Source organism: Vigna umbellata, chromosome 10, assembly GCF_029865625.1.
Source record: "Vigna umbellata cultivar VRB3 chromosome 10, Vumbellata_1.0, whole genome shotgun sequence".
NCBI lineage: Eukaryota > Viridiplantae > Streptophyta > Magnoliopsida > Fabales > Fabaceae > Vigna > Vigna umbellata.
Genome location: NC_142174.1, coordinates 11711986 through 11735325, shown reverse-complemented (window position 1 = coordinate 11735325; position 23340 = coordinate 11711986). Strand labels below are relative to the sequence as shown.

Sequence of the window (23340 nt, the reverse complement as noted above, 5' to 3'; positions counted from 1 at the left end):
AAAAAAAAAGAAAAAAAAGAAAGAAACAGAAAGAAAGAAAGTAATAAACACGCACGCACGCTAAAGTAAGGCAGGAGAAAGGGACATAAAATGACAGGTAAATCATATGGGTTGCTTTAAAGGGATTTTCAAGAAAGTCCTTGAGCACTGAATCACAAAAATGGGGGATGACACGACAAGCAACTGAGATATTATATGTATGGGCTCCATGTCTTTTTAGTTTTGTTCCGGTGTTTGGAGATACGTATGAACATGGTTAGATGAAGCTTTGATACACTTATACTTTTTCACGGGCGTCTATTCGTGTTTCTGCGTCATATTTGGGAAATTCCTTAACCTGCTCGTCGCTTGTCAGTGTTTGTGCCTTGGCGGCTTCTTCCACCCAGTTTAACCGTGCAATTAATACCAATAACAACGTCAAGCACGTAACTAAACCAGCAAGAAGTCCAATGAAGAGTCCAACAAGCCCAAGACGGAGCTTGAAGGCAAAAACAATACCAAGTGGCAAAGCCAGGAAATAAAATCCACCTAGATTCGCATATGCGCCCAACCAAGGTCGTGCTGTTCCTCGAACTATCCCTCCACAAACTGCCAAAGGAAAATTAAACACTTCCACCACAGCCATCAGCAACATTGTCTTATTTACTCCCTTTATAATTCCCTTATCATGGGTAAACAGTGGCCCCCAAATTCCCCTGGCAGCCACCATCAGCAGACTGCCTATGCAACCAGAGATAAAACCCAATGTCAGAGACACATACGCTGATCGGTAAGCAAGGCCAGCTTGGTTAGCACCAAGCTCATTTGAGACACGCGTGGAAACACATGTGGCCAGCGACAGCATCACCGAGAAAAGCAAATAGTCGAAGTTTAGCACAATGGCCAAAACTCCCACGGCTTGCTTAGCATTCTTGAGGTGGCCAGTAAGCAAAACTAGGATCTCATAGCACCACCATTCAAGGCACGTGTTGAGGCAGCATGATCCACAAAGCTTCACCAGCCTGATCCAATCCTGAACGCTCTGATCCCACCACCCTCCTTCCTTCCACATGCTTCCCTTTTTGTTCTCAAGAATTAAAACATAAATGGCTAGCAGGATCACAACAATAAGATCAGTAATCCAAACCGCCATGGCGACTCCTCTGAGGCCCATGGTCTTTGAGAGCACTATGTTAACGGGTATGTGGAAAGCTAGTGCCACAGCCGAACCAAACATGGTGGGAAGAGTTATGCTCTGAGAGCTCAAGTAGGCCTTTAAGGGACAGAAGAGCGAGGCAACAAACAAGTCGGGTATGAGAGAGGAAACATAGGTCCTGGCCACAATGGAGATGTCTTGCTGTTGGCCAAAATGAATCAAAATTTTGTCAACATTAAGCCACAAGAAAGTGATGGGAAGCGATACCAATAACAACAATAAGATTGTCATGAGAAGGGTTTTGTGAAGGAGCCTGAAGTTTTTGGCACCATGAGCCTGGCCACATATGGGTTCCATGGCACAGCATATACCATTGAGAACAGAGAAGCCAGTGACATTAGCAAAAGTGAAGCCGAGAGCTCCACCTGCTAAGCTGAGCTCCCCGAGACGGCCTAAAAAAGCTGTTGTGATGGCTGTTTTGGCAAACCAAGCCAAATTCATGGCTACCATTGGAAGGGCTATTCCTCGTTGAACTCTTAGCTCTGAGATCAGCATCTTCACTGAATTGGCTGCATAGTTTTGGTCTTGTAGTGGAGGAGGAGGTGACAAGGGTTGATTGGTTTCGTCGTTTAAGCTTAGGTTGTCTCCCACTTTACATGTTGCTGACATTGTTGCTGTGCTAAGTTCTGCGTCTGGTCTCTTTCCCTTTGTACCTCGGATTGGTTGAATGCAGGAGTTTGTTAATAGGGAGTTTTAGTTTTTCTAAGCGGAACAGAGGGGTGCTAATATACTTTTCTCAAGTGCCAAATAAAGGAAGCGGTTGGTAAAAGATTTATAGTGCGTGAGCCATATGCCTTAGACCATATAACGCACTTCAGTTACTACAAGAACCCTACTTTCAGAACAATATTTGCAACTACACGTTTTCTTCAACTCATTTGCATTCAGGCAAAACCCTTTTATGCAGTATCTCTGGGGTATCCTCTTTTTTTTATTCAAATCAAAACATTACCACAAATAATTATATTACTTGTACAAACTACAACACAAACAATAGCTAAATATATTTTATTACTAAATTATATGATAAGTTTTTCGAAAACGTAGAATTTCAAAACTGATTTAAAATTTAAACGAGATTTTCGTTTTTACGTACAAACCAAGCGGATAAATTCTAAAGTGCGAAAATAATAATCCCTTCACCGTCTTATGCTTATGCCCCTCGATTCGCAGATAAGAGAACCTTCCTTACACACTGTAAACATACGTTCTTTTCAACCAAAAATATAAGAAAATATATTCTTTCTTTAATCAAATCGGTGGTAATATTCCCTTCCCAGGTTCATCTTCCCACGCGCACATTCAAAATACTTATATTATTATGACATTTTGTTATACTATGTCTCTTTTTTTTTAAAAAAATTTCAATTACACCATATTTTTTTTTATTTGACACTGCATGCATGCAGGTAGGCGACAACTGCAATCAATCTTAGGATGATCGATCCCATCCCATTCGAGCGAGGTATATTGGCGAATACATAATCTTAGAAAGTTGAAGAATTAATGAAGAATAAAAGCCGGTTTGAATCCACAATGTATACATTGATTCTGGTTGATAATTAAATTCCGTCGGTTGATACCCAGTTAGGTCGAAACTTGAAATTTATATTCATGTCTTTGGCCATTTCAGTGCATATGCATGAGCGAGAATCAATGAAATGCTACAAGCTTATGAGTATCTACCTGGATAATTTAACATACAAAAGAACTGTTGTAGGTACTAGGAGGATATAGTTCCAACATTAAGGCTAAGGAATCTTGGGAATTTTTAACCATGAAGTGCTACTTTAACAGATAAATATCATTAATATAGAGATTGTGATAGCAGCGAGCACAGTGGAAAAGAGAACCGAAAGCTGGAATCGTATACTTAAGGGTTGAATCTTTTTTTTTTCTTTTATTGTTGAAAATCTCCTGCACGTATGCTACTTTCCCATTCACGATGCTGTAAAGTTGTTAGTGGGGTGAAGGGTTGGTCCAAATGCAGAACAAAAGTTTACAAAACCCAATCTTTCAACTTGTCTCTTCCATTGCCACTATATTATTTTCCTTTTCAATCATATTCTAATTCACAACTTGAACCATATATTTATGTATGCAAATGGCAGTGAGAAACTTCAATATCATGAGTAATTTATGTCGTGTAAATGAAGTTAAATGATTATATCTGTACATTACTTACAGACACTCATGTATAGATTTGATTCAAATAAGTTACTCATTTTAATAAAATAAATAAATGATTAATTTAGCTTTTGAAATATTTTAATATTCCATTTAATTCCTATTATATTATTTTTATTTTTATTACAAAATATACGTTGAATAAATTGATGATCGTATACGAAAATATAAATTTATTATCTTAATATTTTAAGATGAAAGATAATTATGTTGATTCTTTATACGTATTGAATTCCAGTTTTATTAGAGTTGTCTTTTTCGTTATCTTTTTTTGAAGATCGAACACTTAGAAATTTAAATGAAACTCTAAAATTTTAAAGAGTCGATTAGATGTTTATTAATATGAAGGATAAATACGAGAATGATAGAGGGATACAATTTTAGAAATTATGTTCAATGTTTGTCCCTTTTCAAAATTTGTGCACGTTGAAAGCTGAAAATAGGTGTAAAGAGGATTGCAAAAAATGGAATGCCAGAGATTGTTAATAACTATCGATTTATATGTAAGAAAGAATAATGAGAAGAAGCTAATGGAGTTGTGAGAGAGAATAGATGATGGTGAGGGTTGAAAAAGAAGAAATAATTGTAATTGGAATGATGATAAGATAATTAAGTGACAATGATAAAAGAGAAAAATAAGAAGGAAACAAGTTTAGAAAGTTGAAATTATTGATAGAAAAAGGTATAAGAAGTTGTCTTGAAGTATGTTTGTTATATATAAAATTGTTGAGTGGAAATTGATGTGTACCTCTTTACTTTGTCTTAAAGGGGCTAAGGTTTAAGAAGAAAAGATGGAAGTATTATTTTGTTTCAATCATGAAGATTCATATCTTTCTTCGAATTGGTTTCATAACATTTTCATCACGTTGTCCTACTCCTACATGTAACATGAAAAAACTTTCAATGGGCCAAGAAATCTACCTAGCTGCTAGTTAACATTCAAATTACAACACAACCACACTTCCACTAGGGCAAAAGAAGCAAAGTTCTGAATATCTACATGAAAGTGTTTTCCTGATGAAGAATTTGGGGTTAAAAAATGGTTAGATGCTAGATTATGTGGCCAAAAATTAACAATAGTTAGTAGTTACCAAAGTCAATCGTGGGATGAAGTTTATCCAAATTAAATCCTTGATTATTCATACGATTTGAAGAGATAATCTAGAAATTAGTTTTTTTAAACCAGTTGGATTTACTGTTTAATTGTGATAGGAATCTAGTCACATGTCAGTTTCAACTAGTGCCACACTGGTTTTATTTTTTATTTTTGTTTGGAGTTGATCTAGGAATGAAAAGAACCTAAGATTCACAACTAATCTTTAAGAATATCTCACACCGCTTAATTTCAGCCTCAAAGGGATTCTTCTACTAAGCAGTGTTTCCAATCTATCTAAATAACTTTTATCTTTTTTGGTTCACTACATAAATAGATTGAAAAAACTCGTCAGTATTACTTTATAAAATTATATTTGTTTTATATATTTGATAGTGAAAAACTAAGTTAATAAATTACCATAATGAATTGTTTTTTCATATATTAAAGTTAATTGGAAATTTTGAAGATTATAAAAAAAGACATTTAACTGTTAAAATATAAAGTGATAAAACAATTCATTTATCCATTATTTATCCTGTCTACCTACGAATAAATTCATCTATTAAAATACTTCCTTTTATAAATATAAAAATGATAAAAAATTTCGTATTTTTTAAAAAGCTTTCAAATGTATATATATTTTTTTCAATACTATTTCTATGAATGCATCGGAAAGTTTAATTAAACTTTTAATAAATCAAAATAAATTAAAAGTTCTTTTTTATTCAATCTACTATAGTTTAAAATAAAATTTATTCTACTAATTCCATTAATCACCCATAATAAAATCTTAAGGACTAATTTTGAAGTTTATAGTTTATACTGTATATAATATTTTTGCAGGTTTAGAAGAGAAATTGGAACCATATTTGTGCAGGTTTTTACAGCTATATTCTTAAAAACAATTACCATATTTGTAGGAAGTAACAATTTAATATGTATCCTCATGTTTTATGACTATCTAAAATCATTGCTTGCATATTTTATTCTATAATTTTGTTAAAGAAGATAATTATTTTATATGGATTTCAAAGAAGAAACTATTAGAAAGTCGCTAACGTTTAACAAACTCAGAAAAAACTTTGCGAGTTAAGAACTTAGGATTTTCAAATTTAACATAAAAAAGTAAAATTAAAATAATATTGTAAAGTATAACTATAAAATCTAAGAGTGTAACACTAATATTAAATACATGTCGTTAATAAAACACCCACAATTTTTATAATAAAAGCCAATGCTTGCTACATAAACTATTAAAAAAATATCAAAATTGCGGGCAATTTGAAATAGATGATTATGGAGAAATCGTCAAGTGGTTCAACTAATGAAATGGTTAGAAAAAAAATATATTAACGGATATAAATATGGTAATAATATTTAACATTTAACATTATTTATATAACTTTTTCTTTCTTAGTTGTTACTTATATTTTAAAATGTTATACGTTTTTATCGTTTAATTTTGACTATACGTTTGTATTTATAGTTTTTATTGGTCACAATAAAAAAGAATATCTATTATACAATCAATAAACACACAATTTATATGTCATAATTATTATGATGATGAAGTGTATAAATTCTGTGATTCAAATATTTATATATGTAATTGATTAATAACATCATACAAATATTTTAAGAAACGGGTACACTAAAGTAAGACAACGAAATATTAATTCAATTTAATTATTTAAAATTTATTAAAGTTCATATAACTTATGAGAAGTAAAATATAACTGTTAAATTAATTTTTTTACAACAAACTAATAGTGTCATTGATAACTTTTTCTTTCCTAACAAGTATATAAGATTGGAATATAACATTAAGCCCAATAACAATGAGCTGGGTTAAACAGATCTGTACCGGCCCAATTAAAATGAACGAACATCGTAATGCGGGTCGGATTCACGGGCTGAATTAAAAGAGATCTTCTATTTCAGAATTTTGAAATGTTTTGACCCAACACATTTTTAGCGTATTCTTTTAAAAGAAAGCTGGAGTGAATATCTTTTAGAAAAATCATAAACATAAACAACTTATTTTAAGAATAGCTTATTATTCTTTTATTCTCTTTTAAATCTATGTATTTTGGTAAGTGTTTTAAAAATTACTCCTAAAGTGAAGAATTGTGACATTTGACGACAAAGTAAGTACTTTGGTAATCTGTGATTACTAAATAAGAAAGAATAAGGCAGAGATGAAATATAGAAAAGAAAAATTAAATTAATTAAATTATTTGGTTGTTATTCATTTACAGACAACTGCATCTGAGGTTGATTTTAATTCAAGTGACGACTAAAACAGATTCCAATTAACAGCTGCCACTCACGTGGCCATAAGTTTGTCCTTTCTTCTTAGAATTGATCTACCATACCATTCAATTAATGCAAACATGTAACTGTTTTTAGTAAATAAGAGTCTTATAAATTATATTTTTTTTAGTCTTTAGTGCAGTTAATCGATGTACCTATTACATAGTAAAACTGTCTATAAACAAAGTATTTATATTTATAATTAATAAATACCGCTATATATATTGCAATAATAATCTTTATTAATTAAATGTGAAATAAATAAGTACCGGGATATAAATACCAGTTAATAAAATGTGAAATAAAAGGCTAGTATATAGTGTGTAATAAAAACTAATGTATACAATAATATGTGTTTAAAAGATTTTTATAAGAGAAAAATGAAAATTTAAAAGTTATAGACAAATTAACTGATTTATAAGCTAGCTTTAGTTTCTGAAAACATTAATTTAACCTTTTTGGAGGCTATTATATGATTTATTTAACGTTATTTTTATTATATGATTCAGGTTATTTTACGTTATTTTACTCAATAACCATATCACCATAGTTGATTACATAATTTTATCAAATTCGTCTACTTTACGAAATCTAATTTAACATCTTCTACTAGGTAATTTTCGTTCAAATATTGATTTAACTCGTTTTAATAAATGTTGCGGATAAAAAAAACTTGTTTTTATAAAAAAATGAAATAGTATTTTATTCTCTAAACTTTGTACATTTTTACAAATAGATACCATAAACTTTATCTCTTATATAAATAAACACTTTAAATTTTAATTTTGTTCTATTTGATATTTAAACTTTAGTATTTTTATAAACAAACAAGTAAAGATTTTAATGTTATTCTAATTAATCCTTAAAAATATTAATTATTATAATGTTAAACAATGAAAAATTTCATAAAAAATGAAAATTTTTAAAGACTATTGTTATAATGTTAAAGATTAATTATCTGTAACAATATTGAATATTTTTTTAATATAATTGATGCCTACATTTTTAATGCTATTCTAATCAATCTGGAAAACTTATTAATTTTTGGAAATAATTATTTATAAAAAAATGGAAATTTTTGTAAAACTATTACGATATTAAAATTTTAGGCATGCTTTTACAATAATACAACTTTAAGGATCAATTACACAAAATTAAAATTTAAATAGTTATTTATAAATGAACCAAAGTTCGGAATCAATTAAAATAAAATTAAAGATATACAGGATGTCTATTATTATAACTAGAGTAAAGTTTTGGAGAGTTAAATACTTCTCCAAATGATCACTTGGTTTCATCAACATTCTAAGAGATTTGCGAAATAGAAGATACTTTTATTAAAAGGAATAAATCAAATGTGTCTAAATTAAGTATATTATAAATAATTAATTGGAACAATTATTTTTTTTCTTGAATTTATTAATATAAAACAAAGAAAAAAAATGGCGAGACAGAGAAATTAGTGTTGAAGGGTCAATCTATATATATATATATATATATATATACACACACATATATTTGTGTATTTATGTATGAGTGTGGACAAAAAAATGGTCAAAGGTTGCTTATAGCGTACATCTGGGATAGGGATAGGGACAGGGATAGGGTGATTGAAGTTGTTGTTATTATTAATCCATGGATTAGTTATTCACATGGATCTACCCTACATCACATCCTCATTTGTCTCTCCATCTATCTCTTTATTTTTTCTGCATTTTAAATTTCGACTCGATATGTCTAATTTCCTGTTTTTATCATATATTATTATTATTATTATTATTATTCGGATCATGCTAATTGAATTCAAGATCTTCACCTTCATCAAATCTAATCCTCTCAACTAATCTTAATTATTGTAATAAATTTGAGTCATTAGGATTAAATTAGTTCATGCGATTGTCTGGTAGAGAGAGACACGAATGTTGGTTTATATTGATATTCACCGAATTTTGATATCTTATTTGTCCATGGGTTTACGAAGGAAAAATAATTGTCATGACTATTAGTAAATCGACTATTTATATGCAATAACAATATAATCCAAAGTGATAAATATAGATAATTAAATTATAGAGTAAAAGTTTGATAACAAACTTTTATATTTATTTGACACGTAATATAAAGATAAAATAATCATAAAAGCAGAATATTTTTATTTTCATTATTAATGTAAGAACCGACGAATAAAATGTAAGCATACTTTAAATATAGTATGAAGTCATGAATTTATTTTTCTGTTTCTTTTTCTCGACGTTATGCTTACTTTTAGTATTGTGTGATTATAATTTTTCAGAATCCGTAAAAATAAAATAAATTTTCTTTACATAAATTGTCCCAATAAAACATAAATAAATATATCAATATATTGTGTTTTTAGTATAGTCATATATTTGATATTTTTATTTTTAATTTTTGACAAGGATAAATATGTGAAAGAAAAGTTGAATGGTTTAGTAAATTTTTTAACTGGTGTTTTTTGGAAGAATTCTAAGGATATGTGTTTTGAATAATTGAGTCCGCCATCTATATATTACTCCTAAATCAATAGTAGGATTTACAAAATGAACTCTTAGTATTATCTCTATCTTGTTTGTATTTTTTATGTTTTAGTATTTTTTGTAGGATTTAAATCTAAAGTAACAGGTGTTACATTAATAAAGAAAGTAATCTAAGTTCACTTATAATGTTTTAAATTTGATAAAAGACAACATGAATGATTATCAATTTTATAAATTTATATATATTGGATAAACTTTTATAAGGTTACCAAACTTTCTAAATCTAAGATGTGAGGTGAGAGATTGATCATTAAACATTTGACACTTCTATATATTTGTTCCTTTTCTCAAGTTACATCTGTTTCTGGGATGCTATTAAAAAAACATCTGTTTCTCGTTGTTTGTTTACAGATAATGATTCTAATATGTATATGATTCTTGCTACTGTTAGTGGATTAATGATCCTTGTAAAACTGTGCAATAAGAACATGCTTTTGGATTATATATTTCATTGAACTACGTCAACTTGTTTATAATCAATAAAAATTATTTATCAAGCTCAGAACATAACGAAGTTTTTAGATATGGAGCTTATCGAGTTGATTGCTAAGCCTATATTTGCATATACAGCCATTGATGGCAGTCAAACATACAAGCATCTACAGCAATAATTATGTTTGGTTGACTCAATTATAGTTCTAAAACTACATTTAAAAGATAAAAAAAAATTGCCTTGCATAGTTTTTCTGTATTTTTTATAAATATAATTATTTGTATTTCTTACTTAAGATATGTTTATTGTAAAATAAATTATTATATACGTTATTATTCAATTTTTGAATGCTACTTATATACTTTTTTTGCACGTTTATCGAGACTTTTCCATCTGTAAAAAGTGACATAAGAAATAAATTAAAATATTAATTACTTTTACCTTAGGTAACTATTGTTAGTAAAGTTTTGAGAAAAAAAAAATATATTGAACATATATATTAAATAAAACTAGAAGATCTTTATAAATTTACAAGATTTAGTAGTGTATGATTTTATTATAGGTTTTTAATTAAAAGAATAAATTATTAGTTTAAGGAAAAAGTTAGCTACTTTTAAATAAAATATTTAGACATATATCCAAACTAAAAAAATACGCATTCCTTCTTAGTTAATTATTATGTTTGAGTGCAAATAATGCACGTATAACTTCATATTTGGGTGAGAAAATTATATTATTAAGTATTTAAATAAAATTTAATATATTATGTATACTATTTAATGATATAAGGGTTTTAATTTCGTAAAAGAAAGAAAGTGAATAAGATATGCCATCGTCAAGAAGATGATGTTAACTTTTTATAACTTATATGGTATATTTGTCAATAATACTAAAATAATTAACACAGCGGATGACTGTAAATTAAGCGTGGTTAACCTGCATGTCTGTATTTTTGTCCATACTCAATCCCTGTCTTTTAATTTTACACATGTGGTAACAGCTATATTATTATTTAAAGAAGTAAAAACCGTGGATATTCTGCAGAATTCAACTTCTCAAGTTACTGATAGAAATCAGAGTACTGCATAGTATAGTTAGATTATGCAGAACTGTTGGTGATAGTTGTGATTTGTAAGTATTGAAGATTTGGAGTAAAAAATAGGAGGATTTGATATAAAAGTAATTAGATGGAAATATGAGGTTTGAATAAGGTTGAATTAGAGTTGAATAGTTAGTGGATTAAACTTGGATTAGCACTAATTAAGAATCTGACAGGGAAGGAGGGAGGGGTCCACCGTCATGAGTTTGGTTAAAGAAAGGGTTTGGAGCCGACAAAGAGCATCTTTGGATGCATGGAGTGAGTTTTTATTTACGCAGAATGACACCATATATATCATATTCATCTTAACTTAGCTTGTGGGAACTTCTCGATTAATTCTCACCAGCTACCTCTCTTCTCTTTCATTCACTTTTCTGTTAATTAATTTCTTTCAGTTTCATATCAGCAAACTCTCCGCCGCTTTTCACTGTTGTCTTCTCTGTCCACCCACACTCTGGATTTTGCCTTCTATTTTATATCCACCACTCCTAGATTGATAAAGCAAAATTCAAGTTTAGTTACTGTACCGTATACATCGTCGGTGTATTTATCTCATAAAAATGATTAATTTCTAGTGACTTTGGAAACCACGTTCAACGATTAGCTGTTATATATATAGATGATCATTAGGTAACTTACGTATTAAACTCATCAACATAAATTCAATATAATTAAATAAAATAAAGCATACTTATTTGGTTATTGGACTACAATCGAATGAATCCTAACCAAAAACTAACTCTGAAATACAGAGGTAAAGAAATAAATGATTACATTTATTAAACATAATTTAACTGTGATAATTGATCAATATAATTAATTAATTGATTATCAGAATGCTTTGACAGTTATTTATCCATTCGATTCCAACTTTGAAAAAATAAGAAACCGAAAAAAACTCAAAATAAAATAAAAAAAATAGGAAACCCTAGATAAAATAGAAAAAAACGTAAAGTGTGAAGGAATAATGATCGATGAGAACACAGTTATAAGATTTATATTGGATAAAGATTATGGTGATACCTGTTTTTATTTTTTATATAATTTTTTTGTGAGTAATATTAAATTTGTAAAATTTAGTTTGTGTGAAGGTACGTAGGGATGAGTGGCTGCATGATTAAAAAGGGAAAGGAGAGAGTACTCTTTTTCACACCTTGTTGCAACTGAAGTGCTATAATCTACATTGAAAAAGAATACTTTGACACGGTCAAAGTATTTGACATTCATATGACACGCGGTGGGGCCCAAATTTTGTGAATGTACAGAAGGGTGATATTGTCATTTACCCTCTAAATTAAACGCTGCGTTTTATTTAGGGTGCTCTCTGTATTCAGTTTTGCAGTTTGTCTGATTTCACATTTTGGAAGAGCTCTTCGTGCTTTGCTAGGGTTGGGGGTGATAGAGAAGCGGAGAAGTGGAAGAGCGTGCTGTGGTAGGGTTCGGTTGATAGAGAAGGCGAGAACTCCATGGGTGCCACTTAATCGGAGGGTGTATGGTTCTTCTTTAGCGTGCTGTGGTAGGGTTCGGTTGATAGAGAAGGCGAGAACTCCATGGGTGCCACTTAATCGGAGGGTGTATGGTTCTTCTTTGTTTCTTCTTTTGTCATGATTTTTGTATTTTTCCATTTGTATTTGCTTCATTTTGGTGAACCCTATACTAAAGGGGGCAAGGTGGTCTGAGGGAGAGTTGCGGTAGGGAGAACACTAAATTCTCAATCTGTGACAAGCACTGAGAGAATACGGTTTGGGGAGTTATCTCTGTCTAATTTGAAAACTGTGTTTGAATGTGTAATTTGGCATATTATTTTGGTTAGTTTCCCTGTTTGACAAATTTGATTGTCTTGTATTGTAAACTAATATTGATTTATGACAAATCTGGTTTGCTTGATTTGTAACTTGTATACTAAATGTTTAGTAAATCTGTAATTGAAAGCTGTTTCTTGATTGAAGAGAAATGTCTTTAAATTGAAGTTGTGACATTTTGCAGGTACGAGAAGCACAATTAGCTCAGTACAAGTACATGTTGGTTGTCGGAGAGGAGGAAGCAAATACTGGACAAGTTCTTCATTTTTCCCTTATCATAAATAATCCTTTTCTTTTTCTCTATTGACATATCGTCATGCATTTCATATTTATTTGACCTAGGGTTGCTAACAACTGTAAACACAGTTATTAATGAATTTCTCACACTTGGATAATTATGTTTGGATTAATTAAAAGTGTATAAAATGAAGAAGTATCTTCACTTTTATGTCTTAAGTATATACAATAAATATTCTCTTGGTAAATGGTTTATATTTGTGAATTTTGCCCTTCCATTTGTGAATAACAACTTAGGAATTGAAATTTGAAAAAGGGGAGAAACACTCTTTAGAATTCAAGAGCGTCATATCAAGGGAGAATATTAAGTTGGATACTGGAGTGGCTTTAGTGTAAATAGAATGTGCGTATAGATTTTTGTGGGTGGTGAAATTGAAGAGGGTTGAAAGTATTGGAAGTATCATGTGGGTGTTAGTTAGTGTTTTAATTTGTGGATTGGAAATTGGAAGTATATATGCTGTGTTGTTTTAATTGATTCTGGTTACATGTGTTGTGATTCTTTTTAACAGGTTATATGGCCATCTGAAGTTGTCATGGTAGATTTACTCTCCTTTCATAAAGTAGGAACAACTAAAATAAGTTATAGAAATTTATTGGTTGCTCTAAGTATACTAATTTTTGTGTTTCCATCATGCTTGATGATATGAAGTGCTTTATTGGAAGTTAATTGTTCTCCACAAGCACATAACCATTGGGAATGGTCACATATCAACCAAGTAACAATATAGAAATATTTATCCTTTAGCTACAATTATAACTAAGGTGGTTGTATCCTGATTGATACCGCATGCATTTTTAATCTTTTAGGCACACCAATAAGGAGGAAATTTAAAGAGATGTACATTTATCGGAAAGATGGATAGGATACTTAGTAGGATAAACATTTACATTCAACCACAGATTTTTAAAGAGGCTAATGCAGTTTTAACAAAGAATTATTGTGGTGTTATATATTTTTTGAACTTTTTTTATCACTTTGAATGATACTCCCCGTATGTGCAGGTTTTTGCAAGTGATATTGGTTGCCGAAGTGATGACCTAGTACGTCTATCAATACCAATTGTTACCAAAAGCCTCCAACACGTTCTGTTGATGACATCCTTAGCAAATTGATTTCACCTGTTTACAACGACAAACATGAAAGCAGTGGATCAAATAAGAACAATTAAAAGTAAAACAAATTGAGGACTTTCATAATTTGTTGATTTGTATTTCAATTTTATCCTTGTCATTTTTGAATATTGTGCGTGGTTACACGACTTTGTTATGTAGTACAATTAGTGAAGTACTAAAGTTAGCTTCATGAATGTGTTGTTGCATTAAGTGATAATGTAATTAAGTGGTAATGTAATGTATGTTATGTTCTAAGTTTTATATGATGTTGTGATATAAAAAAAATTGACAAATTCGTCCAGAAACTGGTTAAAGATGTTATATATTAAAGTGGTTTTGTACAACTGACGAAATGATTAATAACAAAATAAATTGCACCAAGTGTTGCAGTTGAATAACTTTTAAACCATAGCACAACGAAGTACAATGATTAAAGCAAATAATTATGAACACCCTGCCAAAAATCAAAGATAAATGGCACAAGTGAGTGAAAAACTGATTTCACAAGCATTGGTCCAGTAAGTGGTTATGTCTTAAGTGTTATGTGGTTATTTGTTAAGGTAGTTATGTACAAATAAACAATAACAAAGTAGTTAAATTCAATATCAATGATCACATTTATTAGTGCAGGAAGTACTTATATACTCATGCCTAAGTGGTATTTTACTCAATTGCTTACGAACAACAAATGTTTGTGTTTTTTAAGATATATTTTATCAAATTTATTGGTGCAGTATGTGGTTATCTACCAAGTCCTATGTGGTTATTTCTGAGAGATGTTCTCTACAACAATAAAAGTGGTTAAATTCAATAACAATAATCACATTTCTTTGGTGCAGTAAATTGTTATATATTAGGTCTTATGTGGTTTTATACTCAATTGCTTATGAACAACAAATGTTGTGGTTTTTGAGGTTAGATTTCATCAAATTTATTGGTGCAGTATATGGTTATCTGCTCAATCCTATGTGGTTATTTTTTAAAGAGGTTTTGTACAACAATAAAAGTGGTTAAATTCAATAACAATAATCACATTTCTTTGGTGCAGTAAAATGTTATATATTAGGTCTTATGTGGTTTTATACTCAATTGCTTATGAACAACAAATGTTGTGGTTTTTGAGGTTAGATTTCATCAAATTTATTGGTGCAGTATATGGTTATCTGCTCAATCCTATGTGGTTATTTTTTAAAGAAATTTTGTACAACAATAAAAGTGGTTAAATTCAATATCAATGATCACATTTTTTTGGTGTAGTAAGTGGTTATATAATAGGTGTTATGTGGTTTTACACTCAATTTCTTATGAACAACAAATGTTGTGGTTTTTGAGGTTAGATTTCATCAAATATATTGGTGCCGTATGTGGTTATCTACTAAGCCTTATGTGGTAATTTTTTAAAAAGGTTTTGTACAACAATAATAGTGGTTAAATTCAATAACAATGATCACATTTCTTTGGTGCAGTAAATTGTTATATATTAGGTCCTATGTGGTTATTTTCGATAGAGATTTTGTACAACAATAAAAGTGATTTAATTCAATATCAATCATCACATTTCTTAGGTGTAGTAAGTGGTTATCTACTAAGTCCTATGCGGTTATTTTTAAAAGAGGTTATGTACAAGAATAGAAATTGTTTAATTAAATATCAATCATCACATTTCTTAGGTCCAGTAAATGGTTATCTACTAAGTTATATGTCTTTATTTTTGAAAGAGGTTTTGTGCAACAGTAGAAGTGGTTAAATTCAATATTAATGATTACATTTCTTTGGTAGAGTAAGTGGTTATATAATAAGTGTTACGTGGTTATCTACTCATTCCTATGTGATTATTTTTGAAAGAGATTCTGTACAATAATATAAGTGATTAAATTCAATATCCATTATCACATTTCTTTGGTGCAGTAAGCGGTTATATCATAAATGTTATGTGATTTTTTACTCAATTTCTTTGGTGCATTAAATGGTTATATCAAGTTCATCACCATGAACTATCACCTTCTCCTAAAAATGTAGGGACTACTATATGGTTGGCATCAAAACTTTTATGTTTAACCAAACTTATATTTTAAACCATGAAGCATTTTATATTGAATGATAAGATTCATAAACATTAACCAGTACAACATATTCTTCATTACACAAACTAAACAACATGAAAACCAATAACAAAAATTATATCCTAATCAATCATATTTCATGAAGCATGTGTTCAATATGTACATCAATGAAATCATGTTGACCTCCTATTACAACTTTTTCCCCTTCTTTAGTGTATTTAACTTGTTTATATTCTCCTACTTCATGACTTCATTGAATATTGCATCCCACATTTCTTCATGACAGTACTTTGATGAACATTGTTGTGGCAGAAGTTGTAATTGTTCCTGCAATAACATTACTCTTGTCAAATATTCCAGTTATAAATCTCTTATCATAAATTATATTAAAATAAAGATATACATAAATAATACAAACCATTGTGTAATCGGACATTTCATTCCCATCAAATTTATCAAATTTAGGTATGTCGTCCCATAACTCCATATATTTAATCACCAACATACCACAATCATACCTACACATTAAAGAAATATTAGAAACATCACTTATATCACACAACCCAATAATATTTTAAACATACAAAAATTGCATCCATAAAATTAGTAAATCAATTAATATTTTAAACAATAATATCACTTTGACTATTTTAGCATAACATTTAAAGTTTGTCACTAATTCTATTATACACTAATCAACATAAACATCACAATTATACCATATAACTCTGTAAAACCATACTAGCATAGCATATAATATCATCATGATCCATTCTCACATGATAACCTTTAATTTCTAGCAATCCATCATCTAAGATTAACAACAAGAATTGTTTATTTGCTCAAATGAACTCAGTTTTCGAACAGTCAATTTCATATATATAAATCACCTATTTAAACCACCACATCTATTAACATCACATTTCATGCACGTTAATCCAACAGCCATGGTCAATGCTAAACTTATGTACATGTGATTTTACAGCAATTACAATGAGTCTTTTATGCAAGTTTCTTAACCAAAACAGGAAGGAATTTTTCTGTAGCACTTTTATACTAAAAAAGCAAGGATTTTACGATAGTAACAACAGCCAAAACAACAACAAACAACAATGTTTTATACAGGATTTTTAACCCAATAGAAAGACTTTTCTGGTGTAAAAACAGCAAGGAATTTACAGCATTTATAATAGTTAACAGACAGACTTTTTGGCAGCAAACAACAAAGTTTTTATGGAGGTTTTACAGCAAAGGTTTCTGCAAAATTGTAGTATAAAACAACAGCAATTTTCTGCAGCATTTTTATGTCAAAACAGCACCATTTTCTGCAGAATTTTATTCTAAAACAACAACCATTTTTCTGCAGAATTTTATTTTAATATAGCAAACAGCACAGTGTTTTACATAGATTAGTTTGTTAATTTTTGTTTTCAAACCTTCAATCCCCAACTACTGATTGCAGGTTTGATATCCCTCTGCAAAATTGGTGGCTTTGATATCCCTATGCAAAATTATAGGTTGAACTCCATACTGCAAATAGGCCAACCCCTTTGCCACATCCAAGATTATGCTTTTCCTCTTAGGCCATCTCCATGATACCTTTGCTTTACTTTCATCTAAAAAGTCTGAACATAGATACCTTTGCCACAAGCTTTTCATAAAATTCCCCCTCCTACCGTAGGTTTATTTAGGAATCCATTTTATCAAAAACCCAAGCAACACCATTGATTTTCTCAACAAAAACACATTTATAAATTATAACCACAATACTTTCTTGACACTCGAAACTGCTTCTTTTGTGCACATATATTCAAACATAAAAGAGTAAACATCATCACTAATCACAAGCCATAATCAACTTTACTAATACACCTTCAAAGTACAAGGCTGCAATGAGAGATGAGGAAGGTAAGAAACAATGAAACATGCAAAATATATCATCAAAGATACCAAAATTCATCAAAAATCTGATGAGGCACAAACAATCTTTTCCGAATAAGGTAATAATAGTAAATTGAAGTCTAACTTATCTCATAAAATTGGTTTGAAAAATAAAATATACTTTTAATCTATGTAAGAATTCCATCGCATCCCTCACAGATGAAACTATATATTTATGCAGTACCATAAGTTTAACAAAATTTACTATAATGAACTCTGATATGATATCTCAGTCACACAAAAAACCACATTCAAAATGAGATTTTTCGGTCCAAAATGTTTCCAGCAAACCAATGAAACACAAGATGAGGTTTGGTATTCACTCAAAATCATATCCAGCAAAGCCCATCACATAAAAAGAGGCAAAAGAATCACAATTTTTTTAGTGGCATCACAAACTATATTCATCACAAGGTGACTCAATAAATTACACACTATAATCTGCAGTCATAGTAAAAGTGAAAAAACATGGCATGAAAGCAATACTCTGCAACCTGCAAAAGATGCTCAGTCACTACCATCAACACTACCGTATTTAACATAACTATTACAATCATTTTCTAACACTGTAATCTATGTCATTTCTTTATCCCTCAAAGTTTGATATAATTAAAAGATATTAGAGGTTCTGTTTCGCACTCTAACCGGGTGATGATCTTTCTTTTATATAGGCACATATCGTTTCAACGCTTGCTTCCCCGCCACGGCCACTCCCACCACAGCGCCGCCCACCACTCCGGCTACCGCCGCTGATCTCACCCCTCTCGCCGCCCGGTACAGTGCGCTGGTGCAGAGCCCCGCTGGGACGCTATTTCATACGTCGTCCGCATCTCTTGCCGCCTGGATTCTGCTCTCGATTTCGGCGTAGAGTAACCCTAGTATCCCGACCCGGTTTCCCAGACCCGACCCAAGTGTCCCGCCGCGTTCAGAACGCGGTTGATTCGGAGCTTCATTGTGTCCCCGGACTCAAAGGCCTTGACGCCCTCAACGAGTCCTGAGCCCGCACCGCCAACGGCTCCGGCCAGGTAGCCGCATCTGGTGTAGAAGGTGAGGTTCTCGCCCCATGAGCGGCGCTTTCGGCGGGCCTCTTCAACGAAGAGGAACTCCGGCGAGGTTGGGAGGTGGTAAAGGTTTCGAATTGGAGCATCGAGATCCTTGTAGGGATCGTAAGCTCGGGTGGGGAGAGAGGGTTTTGCAGAAGCTATGGTTTAGAAATACAAAGTTGGTTCTCAAACAAAGAGTAGTAATTTTTTTTTCATTCACAACCGAAACAAGAACGAAACCTTCTCCCCTTTTTACCCTCAATCCAGACTGTAATTTTTTTTAAAAAAATATTAAGTCGGCCGTGTCATATGAATGTAAGTGCCACGTAGGCGTGTCATTGTATTACTACTCAATCTACATTATCTTTCTTTTCGTAAGACTCATCATTTCCTGGCAGTGGCAGTGCACCCAATGTTTCATGTCATGCATGTTAATCTCAGTTTTCAAGTAATAATTTAATCAAATACATTGCTTCCACTCTCCTTAAAGGTTTCAACTTAAGCCGCCGATTGTCCCAAAGTGTGGTGCATGTGGGTCACTCCCTGTGCCCCCTTCCATTCTCACTCTCATTGCATTTTCAACACCATGCAACTCTTTCCCATCTTCTAAATCTTCCCATTCAAATAAATCAATTTCCCAACTACATCCATTCAATCATGTTAATTAGAACCTGCACCAATACAAGTTAAGTATTAAACTTCTTCACTTAATATTTTAATATATAGTTCTCTGCATCCTTAATAATTAAGAATTGGCGCAAACCCTTCTTCTGTTTAAACGAGAAGCGGACAAGAGACACGATAGATTATATTATATATATAATTAATGCCAGCAATTAAGGTAAAACAATGGAGTGATGACATGATTGATAGTTTGGGAAATAAGAGTAAAATTAAAGTAGGAAGAGAGCAGAGAGTAGACCCGAGAAAAACGGGGGAAGAGGCACGCGTCATGCATGGAGGAGGTGGACCTGGTGAACAGGCTCAACCTTGATGTTGAACTTGGTTGAGATATATTCGATAAAGATGGAATTTTGCAGAAGACCCAAGTGGTGCATGTGGTCATTCATAGAAAATTGAAACACAAACAAACACCCTCAGACTCTCTGTGTGTGTGTGCATGTCACTAGTCCAGTTAAGTTTTAATTGTGCCAGCTATGGTTTCATTAAAAAAATCAAATCTCCCACATATGACCGTAGTTCCCGTTTCTGATGTGGATGTTCTCCACAAACGACAAACAAAACCTACTCAAACTTAATCACGTCAATTTATTATTAATTCTTTGTATTTTCATAGCATCACGAAACTAACACCAGCAGATCTTAATCTTTTCGTTTCCGTTACCAGGACTTTTTGTATTAATTACTAGTTGGTTTTATAGGTTTTGTTTTTCTTCGACTCTCGTTTTATAATTGTATACGTTTAATTAATGATGTGATAGAAAATTTACACATAATTGAATAGTGTATGAAAACTTTTATACTAGCTGATTCTGAGCTAATCTTTTCGTATCATTTAGTAAAATTTCAATCATAAAATAAGATAACATGAAGAATTCTTCTATTGGTTGATGGGCTTCTAACTAATTGAGCATGATTTCTGGTGTGTGCATGTCTTCACCAGATATATCTTCTTTTTAGATACGATAGAGTGTTTGACGTTGATTTAGTTGAGTTAGAAAAAGTGCCCTTAATAATTTAATTTGATATTCGATTTTTTTTTTTAAATCAAAGTTTTAGCCTCGCAAATTAAATGATATATATGAATAAAAGGAGAGATGCCGAAAAAATTATAGATATTATAACATATATAGAAGAATTTAGATATCATTCTTAAAGATAGTTTATATATAAATATGAAGGATCTTTGTTTTTTTCACTCACAATTTACAAATATTTTATTAACCAGCTATATGAATAACTTTTTATCTTTCTATAGTTTTTGGGTCGCAGAGACAGAATTTTTAACATGAAGTTGTTAAGTAATTTTGAATCAAATATACAATTTTAAAAATAAATATGGATTATTGTAGAATAAGATGATTCTCCATGTATAAAATAAAAAATTAAACATAAGTGTAATGCATAGGTGGGGACCAATCACCGTCCATAAGTTAAAACTTTAACCCAAACTTTTCATTTATTTTCTGAATCTAACCCTAACCCAACATTACACAGCATTTGCTTCTTCTTCTTCTTTCTGCTTCCTTTTCTTTCTTTTTCTTCCTCAATCTCAATCTTGCAGACCAACTTCAATTTCCATGCTCTCCAATTTCAATCTCTCCCTCTATCTTCTCTTCCTGTATCTAAATTAACTTCCATCAAAACAAGCTTGTAACCTCGCTGCTACTTTCAAATTTCGTATATTGGAATTCAGCAATTCAAATCACTTTCTGCTCCTCATACGTACCCACTCATCAGGTTGAGATATTCATCGCTGCATATATAGAAAGATAGAAATAAAAAGATAGAAGAAAGGAGAAGCAATGGATCCTATAACATCACACGCCCATTCTCTTTCACCTCCTTTCCACGCGGCAAGAGATCTCCACCTGCACCACCAACACCAGTTTCACTCCTTACAACAAAACACCGAAGACGAGCAAAGCAGAAGCAGCGGAGGCCTAAACATGGCTCACAAAAGAGAACGCGAAGAAAACAACACCACCAACAGCAATAACAGTGATGGAAAAGAAGGAGGAGCTGGCGGCTCCGGCGAAACCGAGATGTCAAGAAGACCTCGCGGAAGACCCGCCGGATCCAAGAACAAGCCCAAACCCCCCATCATCATCACGCGCGACAGCGCCAACGCTCTCAAAACGCACGTCATGGAAGTCGCCGACGGCTGCGACATCGTCGAGAGCGTCTCCACATTCGCACGCCGCCGCCAGAGAGGCGTTTGCATCATGAGCGGCACCGGAACCGTCACCAATGTCACCCTACGCCAACCCGCTTCTTCCGGCGCCATCGTCACGCTCCACGGCAGGTTCGAGATCTTGTCCCTAGCCGGATCCTTCCTCCCACCTCCGGCGCCGCCCGCCGCTACCGGTTTGACGATATATCTGGCTGGAGGACAAGGGCAGGTAGTAGGAGGAAGCGTGGTTGGCGCACTAATTGCTTCGGGGCCTGTGGTTATCATGTCAGCTTCGTTCAGCAACGCTGCGTATGAGAGACTTCCGTTGGAAGACGAAGACCCTTCGATGCCGCTTCAGGGAGGTTCGATTGGGTCACCAGGCGGCGGCAACGGCGGGGTGGGTCAAGCGCAGACACCTCAGCCGCTTCTGGGGGATTCAACTGCTCCTCTTTTTCACGGCTTTAATCCGAATCTTCTGAATTCCGTTCAGATGCCTTCGGAAACGTTCTGGGCAACGGGTCGCTCTCCTTACTGACATGTAACAGTAACAGTAACAGTGTGGATGGTTGGTGTAAGTGAAACGCTATCTATCAATCGCTGTGTCTGGTTAATTTCCTTGATTAATGCCTTTTGTTTTTAGCTTTTTTGGGTGGGTCGGGTACGTACGTAGCAAGAGATTCACCAAACTGTCGTGTTACCAAAAGCTAGGGAATAGTGATCCTAAGTTGAACCAACGTGCCATTCTGGTTCCATTCGCTTCTTTCGTAGTATTTGTCTGTCATTTCGATTATTACTTAGGTATATGTTCACGTGTATTTGAGACTGTAATTAAATTCATGGATGGATGCATCATCATTGCCTACTTTTATTCTATTTATGGAAAAACAAAACGGTGAATCAATTTACTTCTATCTATCATCCACTTCCACCGGAAAAGTAGTACGAGTTCGTGTTACTTAAAGAAGAGAACCAACGCAAACCACAATAAAGAAGAGAACGACGTAGAACACGAAGATATTCTGGACCAATTATCGAGTTCTAGTTCTACTGCATGTCGTGTCTTCAATCGAAGACTCACATTTGCAGTTGTTATTCATTGAATCATTGCAATATTCCTCGTTTTTCTGTGGTGGTTCTTATATCAGCGCAGCATGAAGCAGGTTTAGCAACCAAAGAACAATGGTTTTGGGTATCTCGCATTTCCGAACTCAAGGTAACGGTCCTTCTGTTCTTTTCAGTTTCATGCTTTTGTTAATTTATGTTAACACATATATATGCATTATACTGTGGTGGATTTAGTGAATGGTGATAGTGATTTCTTGTGGAAGCACTTGATCAAAGAGCAA

At 32.2% G+C, this 23340-nt stretch overlaps 2 protein-coding genes, 1 long non-coding RNA gene and 1 pseudogene across 5 annotated transcripts; 2 read left to right on the top strand and 2 right to left on the bottom strand.

Annotated features, from left to right (window-relative positions):
• Positions 1-91: 91 nt before the first annotated feature.
• LOC124836966 (MATE efflux family protein) lies at positions 92-2130 on the bottom strand. Its single transcript, XM_047312236.2, has one exon. The coding sequence runs from the start codon at positions 1802-1804 to the stop codon at positions 278-280; it is 1527 nt and encodes a 508-aa protein (XP_047168192.2). The 5' UTR covers positions 1805-2130; the 3' UTR covers positions 92-277.
• Positions 2131-12063: 9933 nt separating this feature from the next.
• On the top strand, positions 12064-14354 carry LOC148191913 (uncharacterized). Of its 2 annotated transcripts, XR_015782736.1 has the most exons (3): positions 12218-12455; positions 12868-12939; positions 13983-14354. It is a non-coding gene; the product is annotated as an uncharacterized LOC148191913 (long non-coding RNA). The 2 variants fall into 2 exon arrangements; XR_015782735.1 differs by having other exon boundaries at positions 12064-12455; positions 12868-14354.
• Positions 14355-16233: 1879 nt separating this feature from the next.
• LOC148191912 (mitochondrial import inner membrane translocase subunit TIM23-2 pseudogene) lies at positions 16234-19305 on the bottom strand (annotated as a pseudogene). Its single transcript, XR_015782500.1, has 3 exons — positions 17593-19305; positions 16575-16674; positions 16234-16483 (listed from the first exon to the last, which is right to left on the bottom strand). The product of XR_015782500.1 is annotated as a mitochondrial import inner membrane translocase subunit TIM23-2 pseudogene (transcript).
• A 1960-nt stretch (positions 19306-21265) lies between these two features.
• LOC124836976 (Putative AT-hook DNA-binding family protein) lies at positions 21266-23340 on the top strand. The gene has a single exon (XM_047312253.2). It carries the CDS (start codon positions 21627-21629, stop codon positions 22527-22529), a length of 903 nt encoding a protein of 300 aa, XP_047168209.1. The 5' UTR covers positions 21266-21626; the 3' UTR covers positions 22530-23340.

Coding starts and splice junctions, on each gene's coding strand:
- LOC124836966 (XM_047312236.2), bottom strand. CDS start 1,804: ATGTCAGCAACATGTAAAGTGGGAGACAACCTAAGCTTAAACGACGAA.
- LOC124836976 (XM_047312253.2), top strand. CDS start 21,627: ATGGATCCTATAACATCACACGCCCATTCTCTTTCACCTCCTTTCCAC.